The 10,529-nt window shown below is 52.6% G+C and overlaps 1 protein-coding gene across 1 annotated transcript; it reads left to right on the top strand.

Moving 5' to 3' along the window:
* Positions 1-227: 227 nt before the first annotated feature.
* On the top strand, positions 228-6,752 carry LOC138365232 (proteoglycan 4-like). The gene is made up of 2 exons (XM_069325496.1): positions 228-420; positions 5,710-6,752. The coding sequence occupies exons 1-2, from the start codon at positions 228-230 to the stop codon at positions 6,750-6,752; spliced, it is 1,236 nt and encodes a 411-aa protein (XP_069181597.1).
* The last annotated feature ends 3,777 nt before the right edge of the window (positions 6,753-10,529 follow it).

Genomic DNA, 10,529 nt, shown 5'->3' with positions numbered 1-10,529 from the left:
TGTTCAAGAGAAATGTTGATAGTTTTCTCCAAGGAGTGCCGGACCAACCGGGCTGTGGTGGGTATGTGGGCCTGCGGGCCGCTCCAAGCAACAGCCTGGTGGACCAAACTCTCACAAGTCAAGCCTGGCCTCGGGCCGGGCTTGGGGAGTAGAAGAACTCCCAAAACCCCATCAACCAGGTATCAACCAGGCCCAGCAGGTCGGGGAAAGGAGGGTGGAGGAGGGAAATGTGGGACGTGGTGGGAGAGTCAGACTACCCCAGGGACCGCCTTCACAACCCTCCTCCTCCCACCCGTGACATCCGCCACAACCCTCCTCCTCCCACCCGTGACATCCGCCACAACCCTCCTCCTCCCACCCGTGACATCCGCCACAACCCTCCTCCCACCCGTGACATCCGCCACAACCCTCCTCCCACCCGTGACATCCGCCACAACCCTCCCCCACCCGTGACATCCACTACAACCCTCCTCCTCCCACCCGTGACATCCGCCACAACCCTCCTCCTCCCACCCGTGACATCCGCCACAACCCTCCTCCTCCCACCCGTGACATCCGCCACAAACCAATAAAAGCAGTGATTGCTCTTCAACATTCGAGATGCGCAGTCAGCTAATTTTCCTTGGCTTACCATGCACCTTTATTCTCCTCTTCCTTGCCTCTCCCTCTTCCTCTCCCTTGCCTGTGCCGCCCCCTTCAATATCTCTACCATTCCATTTCATGGTCTGAATATACAGCAGTAATGCTAGGAGACGAGGATGGCTGGTGAGGGGACGAGGGCTGCTGGTGAAGTGGGGGAGGAGGGGGTTGGTGAAGGGGGGGTTGGAGGGGCTGGTGAGGGATGGGGGATTGGGGAGGGGGGTCTGGTAAAGGAGGGACGAGGATGGAGGGGGCTGCGGTAGGAGTGGGGGGGGGGGGGGGGGAGGAGGTTGGAGGATGAGATTGGGGGTTTGCGGGGGGGGGGGGGCAAGATGAGCGGCCCTTCGAAGTTTCTTTTATGTTGGTGACTTTTGTTAAGATTGCCTGTGTGCTCACCTACACGTGCTTCTAGGGATAAACCTCAACTCCTAAGCCCTGCCTCTCCCTCTACCAACCTGTCCTCGACTCAAGTCTATTCCATCCAGCTGTCGACCCCACAGACGCATTCATAAATGTTTACATGCTGTTCATTCAAAACGGGAATTTTCTCAAATATAAATTAATATTATAATATATTAGCGTATTGTGCATATATAGGTTAGGTCAGGTGTTTAGGTTCTGTTGGCGATTATTTGTATTTGTAGTACGTGGGTGAAGCATTTACAGCGTTGTGGTTCGAACAAAATTCGTCAGCGAAGCACTCGTTCCGGAAGTGTTCGGACGTCATCAGTTGTGAGTCGTGTATAAACCGTTTTTCGTTCATAAACAGCTGGGGATTGGCGGGTGGATGGAATGTATTTTTGGGTCTTTGTTTGAAGGACGGGCTGCCATCTCCTGGTCAACTGATACATTGACTCGAGTCTCATGTTTATCGTCGTGTTTCCTTTTGAAGCTCCTTAACGAATTCGCCTTTGGAATCCCTACTGGTATCAAATTCCATTTGTTGGCAACGCTTCTGCTAGAAATATTCGTTTTGGTACCACTGGGCCTCTACCTGGGTCTCTATATACCTGGGTCTCTATACACCTGGGTCTCTACCTGGGTCTCTATATACCTGGGTCTCTATACACCTGGGTCTCTATATACCTGGGTCTCTACCTGGGTCTCTATATACCTGGGTCTCTATACACCTGGGTCTCTATACACCTGGGTCTCTATACACCTGGGTCTCTATACACCTGGGTCTCTATATACCTGGGTCTCTATACACCTGGGTCTCTATACACCTGGGTCTCTATACACCTGGGTCTCTATACACCTGGGTCTCTATACACCTGGGTCTCTATACACCTGGGTCTCTATATACCTGGGTCTCTACCTGGGTCTCTATATACCTGGGTCTCTATACACCTGGGTCTCTATACACCTGGGTCTCTATACACCTGGGTCTCTATACACCTGGGTCTCTATATACCTGGGTCTCTATACACCTGGGTCTCTATACACCTGGGTCTCTATACACCTGGGTCTCTATACACCTGGGTCTCTACCTTCCACGAGAGAACTTTAGTCCTAACATCAAGCACTTTCAATATAGCCTGGAGTCAGGTCACTAATTTCATGGAGACCAATGACCTCCACAACCCAGGCCAACATGGAGACCAATGACCTCCACAACCCAGGCCAACATGGAGACCAATGACCTCCACAACCCAGGCCAACATGGAGACCAATGACCTCCACAACCCAGGCCAACATGGAGACCAATGACCTCCACAACCCAGGCCAACATGGAGACCAATGACCTCCACAACCCAGGCCAACATGGAGACCAATGACCTCCACAACCCAGGCCAACATGGAGACCAATGACCTCCACAACCCAGGCCAACATGGAGACCAATGACCTCCACAACCCAGGCCAACATGGAGACCAATGACCTCCACAACCCAGGCCAACATGGAGACCAATGACCTCCACAACCCAGGCCAACATGGAGACCAATGACCTCCACAACCCAGGCCAACATGGAGACCAATGACCTCCACAACCCAGGCCAACATGGAGACCAATGACCTCCACAACCCAGGCCAACATGGAGACCAATGACCTCCACAACCCAGGCCAACATGGAGACCAATGACCTCCACAACCCAGGCCAACATGGAGACCAATGACCTCCACAACCCAGGCCAACATGGAGACCAATGACCTCCACAACCCAGGCCAACATGGAGACCAATGACCTCCACAACCCAGGCCAACATGGAGACCAATGACCTCCACAACCCAGGCCAACATGGAGACCAATGACCTCCACAACCCAGGCCAACATGGAGACCAATGACCTCCACAACCCAGGCCAACATGGAGACCAATGACCTCCACAACCCAGGCCAACATGGAGACCAATGACCTCCACAACCCAGGCCAACATGGGTTTAGAGCGGGAACATCGTGCCTCTCACAGCTACTTGACCACTACGACAAAGTCACTGAGGCATTAGAAGAATAACAGAATGCTGATGTGCAACCCATCCTCCGAGTTGACAGTACGTTTTAATACTAAGTGTAATAAGTACATTTCCTGACTGTCATACATAGTACATAATTGCACTTATGGAGCTGTTACATTTACCTCCCCATTTTATTCTCCTCGTTTTCTGTTAAGACACTCAAAATTTTAGGATGAAGTTTAAAAGCTCAATTTACTTTACACAAGTTTTAAATATCAGAAATTTCTTTCTCAATTTTAATAAACAACAGAGATTTAATACAAAAATTTGGAAAAATCCTGAGTTACTTTACAATTTATTGAAATGTTTTACTTCTGTTCTATTTGTTTTATAAAAATATAATATCAATATAGCTACAAGTTTAGTAGTAATTGTAATTAAGCAGCAATAAAATGCTTACCTTCAAAAGCTAAGACGGTTAGGTTAGATAGTGGTTTTCTATTCAGCTTTTCAGGTAAATTCAAATATTCACAATATATTTGACAGTACGTTTTATTACTAAGTGTAAATAAGTACAATTCCTGACTGTCATACTTAGTACATAATTGCACTTATGGGGCTGTTACATTTACCTTCCAATTTTTGGAGGACTGGCTGGGTATACACGGACTTCGCAAAGGCATTCGATAAATGCCAGCGCACAAAAAGAGGTCAATATGAATAACTGATAAAGTAGGACGCTGGATACTCAGTTTTCTGTCGAACAGAACACAAAGAGTAACAGTCAACCATGTAATATCGAGTCAAAGCGCAGTTGAAAGCTCTGTACATTAAGGTACAGTCCTTGCACCACTGATTTTCCTTATTCAGATATACACTCAAATACAAGGCACAGCTTCATATCACGACCTAACTTTTAGGGAGCATAACCAAGCAAATATTGCGTAAGCCAAAAAATGATAGGATGGATTACGAGAACTTTCAAATCCAGAGATCCCATCACAATGGTTGTACTCTTCAAGTCACTTGTGTTGTCCCGATTTGAATACTGCTCAGTACTCACTTCCCCCCTTCAGAGCAGGAGAGATTGCTGAAATAGAGGGAATACAGAGAACATATACGGCATACATAGACGCGATAAAGCACCTAAATTATTGGGATCGTCTCAAAGCATTCCAAATGTACTCATTAGAAAGAAGACGAGAGAGATACCAAATAATATACACGTGGAAAATACTGGAGGGCCAGGTACCAAATCTACACAGTAAAACAACAACGTACTGGAGTGAACGATATGGAAGAAAATGCAGAATAGAACCAGTGAAGAACAGGGGTGCCATAGACACAATCAGAGAACAAACACTGTATAAATATCAGAGGTCCACGGTTGTTCAATATCCTCCCAACGAGCGTAAGAAATATTGCCGGAAAAACCGTGGACATCTTCAAAAGAAAACTAGACAGTTTTCTTCAAGAAGTGCAAGTGGACCAAACTCTCACAAGTCAAGCCTGGCCTCGGGCCGGCCTTGGGGAGTAGAACAACTCCCAGAACCCCATCAAGCAGGTATGGCCTCTTTGTTCTTTATCTCAAATAGCTTTAATATTTTTCCTGTTATATCACCCCTTGCCTTCAATCTTCCAGCTTGGCAAGGTTATTGCAGTCGAGTCCCTCGGCTCCGGTACGAGTCCTGATGCATGACTCTTGACTTCAAAGTTTCCTTTCGACGTTCTTAAAATGAGAATTGTTGGCTGAAGCTGCATACTGGAGGGTGTGTTTTGTGTAGGTTGTATGTCGTGCCGTGATGACCTGCTCCTCTTGCCTCCTACAGCCTGCCTAAACATTAGCCAGTCTTCTTGCGTACTCACCTAGTTGTGCTTGCGAGGGTTGAGTTTTGGCTCTTTGGTCACTCGTGTTGTGTTTGGGGATATATATATATACCCAAACATCCACCACCTAGGATGGTGGATGTTTCCATTTCCACCTGATGGAATACAGCCCACAGCTCCTGCGACGGCGCTGGAACCAATCGTATTGGCGTTTGCCTTTCCATTGGAGACTTTCAACGCCGTGGAGATGGGGGGGGGGGGGGGAGAGGTGGACCTGCTGCCTGGGTAACAGCTTCTCCCCCGAATCAACCCACCCTGGCTTTGTGCCCTGGTGAGGCCACTCCAGACCGACAACCAGAACGCAACTCCATAGTCTCCTGAGACTGATGGATGCCTACTACTATACCATATACTTGTCTGTCACAGATTCCAGAAGCATTCTCCACTTTTAAAATATATGTTCCTGGGAGTCTTCTTTCTTCTGTTTTTATTCTCATTACTTTGAATTTGTCAATGTTTAAGTAAAACAACAATCATTTTGTGGTCATTTATGTGGTGTGTTAAGGTGATGGAGCAGCCAGTTCTCCCAACGTCAAGAAAATGTCGTACTATAATGCCCTATAACCTAACCAACCAGAGGACCCACGAACAGAAAACGGGACATTATGCTAACTTCGTGAACAGTCTGCCATTTTCTGGAAAAACAGTTTTTGGCCTTTGGTAAAGTATACGTCAAAAATGCGGCGTGCTATACCGTGAACGGGTTTTGTAGAGGGAAAGTTAGCAAGTTGACTAGTCACCAGAAAGATGTTAAACTATGAACCTTAACACCCATCATATCTCCAGCACCACAGGATATAGTGCCAGGATCACCACAGGTTATAGTGCCAGGATCACCACAGGTTATAGTGCCAGTATCACCACAGGTTATAGTGCCAGGATCACCACAGGTTATACTGCCAGGATCACCACAGGTTATAGTGCCAGGATCACCACAGGTTATAGTGCCAGGGTCACCACAGGTTATAGTGCCAGGATCACCACAGGTTATAGTGCCAGGATCACCACAGGATATAGTGCCAGGATCACCACAGGTTATAGTGCCAGGGTCACCACAGGTTATAGTGCCAGGATCACCACAGGTTATAGTGCCAGGATCACCACAGGTTATAGTGCCAGGATCACCACAGGTTATAGTGCCAGGATCACCACAGGATATAGTGCCAGGATCACCACAGGTTATAGTGCCAGGATCACCACAGGTTATAGTGCCAGGGTCACCACAGGTTATAGTGCCAGGATCACCACAGGTTATAGTGCCAGGATCACCACAGGTTATAGTGCCAGGATCACCACAGGATATAGTGCCAGGATCACCACAGGTTATAGTGCCAGGGTCACCACAGGTTATAGTGCAAGGATCACCACAGGTTATAGTGCCAGGGTCACCACAGGTTATAGTGCCAGGATCACCACAGGTTATAGTGCCAGGATCACTACAGGATATAGTGCCAGGATCACCACAGGTTATAGTGCCAGGATCACCACAGGTTATAGTGCCAGGATCACCACAGGTTATAGTGCCAGGATCACCACAGGTTATAGTGCCAGGATCACCACAGGATATAGTGCCAGGATCACCACAGGTTATAGTGCCAGGATCACCACAGGATATAGTGCCAGGATCACCACAGGTTATAGTGCCAGGATCACCACAGGTTATAGTGTCTGGATCACCACAGGTTATAGTGCCGGGACCACCACAGGATATAGTGCCAGGATCACCACAGGTTATAGTGCCAGGATCCCCACAGGTTATAGACGATTTAATAGGACAGAAAATGTGCAGATACAGTTTAATGGCCAACATTGTATGGATCCACACATAGGTAATGATAACAGAGCTGCCAGATAGCAGCTGATAGCAGCTGGAGGGTGTTGACATTACGAAGTTTTAATGTGAGCAACATTACGAGTATCTCAATGTGAAGAAGAATGGAACCAGGAAATTGGGATTTATTCCTTGAAGGGTAACAAGATATCCAGCATTATTCTTGGGCATTACCTTGCTCTTGTTAGGCCCTCTCTAGATGATACAAACAAGCTGTACTATAGAATGAGTACACGTTCACTTGAACGTGTACAGAGCGTGGTGAAGTTAATCCTTGGAACCTTAATTTGAATTATCCTGAAAGTCGAAGGGTGATGTGGTTGATGTATAATAGGCGTTATTAATAAAGGGAGATGGTGTGGGGGAGATGGTAGATGGTGTGGGGGAGATGGTGTGGGGGGGAGATGGTGTGGGGGAGATGGTAGATGGTGTGGGGGGAGATGGTAGGGGAGAGACTGAGTGAGGGAGAGATTGAGTGGGGGAGAAGAAAAATGCAATTACGGATCAGAAGCGGAAAATGGAGGGAAAAAATGTGAAGTCTGGAATGTGAAGTTAGATATATCAAAGTCAGGTCAGGTTAGGCTGTTAGATAACTACACTTTCATCTTAACATCTATCTAAATTCTGGGTACAAGGATTACAGACTCATGTTAACACATCATGTCAAACCCAAACCATGGGGGGAGGTCCTGAGGCCCAACATGACACACGGCTTGACCCTAGAGGATATACCATTCTTAGTCTAGCTCATATCCTTCAGCTGGGAGGTATAACGAGCCGCAGTAGCGTGCAACGGTGGGAGAAAACAGTTGAGACAGAGTATGGCAATGGTAAAGTGGAGATGGTTGAGGAGTGTGTGAGGTGAGGCATGTGTGAGGTGAGGCATGTGTGAGGTGAGGCATGTGTGAGGTGAGGCATGTGTGAGGTGAGGCATGTGTGAGGTGAGGAATGTGTGAGGTGAGGCATGTGTGAGGTGAGGCATGTGTGAGGTGAGGCATGTGTGAGGTGAGGCATGTGTGAGGTGAGGCATGTGTGAGGTGAGGCATGTGTGAGGTGAGGCATGTGTGAGGTGAGGAATGTGTGAGGTGAGGCATGTGTGAGGTGAGGCATGTGTGAGGTGAGGCATGTGTGAGGTGAGGCATGTGTGAGGTGAGGCATGTGTGAGGTGAGGCATGTGTGAGGTGAGGCATATGTGAGGTGAGGCATGTGTGAGGTGAGGCATGTGTGAGGTGAGGCATGTGTGAGGTGAGGAATGTGTGAGGTGAGGCATGTGTGAGGTGAGGAATGTGTGAGGTGAGGAATGTGTGAGGTGAGGCATGTGTATGGTGAGGCATGTGTATGGTGAGGCATGTGTGAGGTGAGGCATGTGTGAGGTGAGGAATGTGTGAGGTGAGGAATGTGTGAGGTGAGGAATGTGTGAGGTGAGGCATGTGTGAGGTGAGGCATGTGTGAGGTGAGGCATGTGTGAGGTGAGGCATGTGTGAGGTGAGCAATCAGAGGGTGAGGAATGAGGGGCACGGGAATGAGGGAGTTCCGTAGATACCCGCCCCCCACAACACTCCGCCCCCCACAACACCCCGCTCCCCCCCCCCCAACACCCTGCCCCCACCACATCCCGCCCCCCACAACACTCCGCCACCCACAACACCCCGCCCCACACAACACCCCGCCCCACACAACACTCCGCCCCACACAACACCCCGCCCCACACAACACCCCGCCCCACACAACACCCCGCCCCACACAACACCCCGCCACCTACAACACCCCGCCCCACACAACACTCCGCCACCCACAACACCCCGCCCCACACAACACCCCGCCCCACACAACACCCCGCCCCACACAACACTCCGCCCCACACAACACCCCGCCCCACACAACACCCCGCCCCACACAACACCCCGCCCCACACAACACCCCGCCACCTACAACACCCCGCCCCACACAACACTCCGCCACCCACAACACCCCGCCCCACACAACACCCCGCCCCACACAACACCCCGCCCCACACAACACCCCGCCACCCACAACACCCCGCCCCACACAACACTCCGCCACCCACAACACCCCGCCCCACACAACACCCCGCCCCACACAACACCCCGCCCCACACAACACCCCGCCCCACACAACACCCCGCCCCACACAACACCCCGCCTCCCACAACACCCCGCCCCACACAACACCCCGCCCCACACAACACCCCGCCACCCACAACACCTCGCCCCACACAACACCTCGCCCCACACAACACCTCGCCCCACACAACACCCCGCCCCACACAACACCCCGCCCCACACAACACCCCGCCCCACACAACACCCCGCCCCATACAACACCCCGCCTCCCACAACACCCCGCCCCACACAACACTCCGCCCCACACAACACCTCGCCCCACACAACACCCCGCCCCACACAACACCCTGCCCCCCACAACACCCCGCCCCACACAACACCCCGCCCCACACAACACCCCGCCCCACACAACACCCCGCCCCACACAACACCCCGCCTCCCACAACACCCCGCCCCACACAACACCCCGCCCCACACAACACCCCGCCCCACACAACACCCCGCCTCCCACAACACCCCGCCCCACACAACACCCCGCCCCACACAACACCCCGCCCCACACAACACCCCGCCCCACACAACACCCCGCCCCACACAACACCCCGCCCCACACAACACCCCGCCTCCCACAACACCCCGCCCCACACAACACCCCGCCCCACACAACACTTCGCCACCCACAACACCCCGCCCCACACAACACCCCGCCCCACACAACACCCCGCCTCCCACAACACCCCGCCCCACACAACACCCCGCCCCACACAACACTTCGCCACCTACAACACCCCGCCCCACACAACACTTCGCCACCCACAACACCCCGCCCCACACAACACCCCGCCCCACACAACACCCCGCCACCCACAACACCTCGCCCCACACAACACCCCGCCCCCCACAACACCCCGCCCCACACAACACCCCGCCCCACACAACACCCCGCCCCACACAACACCCCGCCCCACACAACACCCCGCCTCCCACAACACCCCGCCCCACACAACACCCCGCCCCACACAACACCCCGCCTCCCACAACACCCCGCCCCACACAACACCCCGCCCCACACAACACCCCGCCACCCACAACACCTCGCCCCACACAACACCCCGCCCCACACAACACCCCGCCCCACACAACACCCCGCCCCACACAACACCCCGCCACCCACAACACCCCGCCCCACACAACACCCCGCCCCACACAACACCCCGCCACCCACAACACCCCGCCACCCACAACACCCCGCCCCCACACAACACCCGGCCACCCACAACACCCCGCCCCACACAACACCCCGCCCCACACAACACCCCGCCGCACACAACACCCCGCCCCACACAACACCCCGCCACCTACAACACCCCGCCACCTACAACACCCCGCCACCTACAACACCCCGCCACCCACAACACCCCGCCCCACACAACACCCCGCCCCACACAACACCCCGCCACCCACAACACCCCGCCCCACACAACACCCCGTCACCTACAACACACCGCCCCACACAACACTCCGCCCCACACAACACCCCGCCCCACACAACACCCCGCCCCACACAACACCCCGCCACCTACAACACCCCGCCCCACACAACACTCCGCCACACACAACACCCCGCCCCACACAACACCCCGCCCCACACAACACCCCGCCACCTACAACACCCCGCCCCACACAACACC

This window comes from Procambarus clarkii, chromosome 16 (genome assembly GCF_040958095.1).
Source record: "Procambarus clarkii isolate CNS0578487 chromosome 16, FALCON_Pclarkii_2.0, whole genome shotgun sequence".
NCBI lineage: Eukaryota > Metazoa > Arthropoda > Malacostraca > Decapoda > Cambaridae > Procambarus > Procambarus clarkii.
Note: the sequence above shows the minus strand (reverse complement) of the source record. Positions and strands in the feature narration are given on the sequence as shown.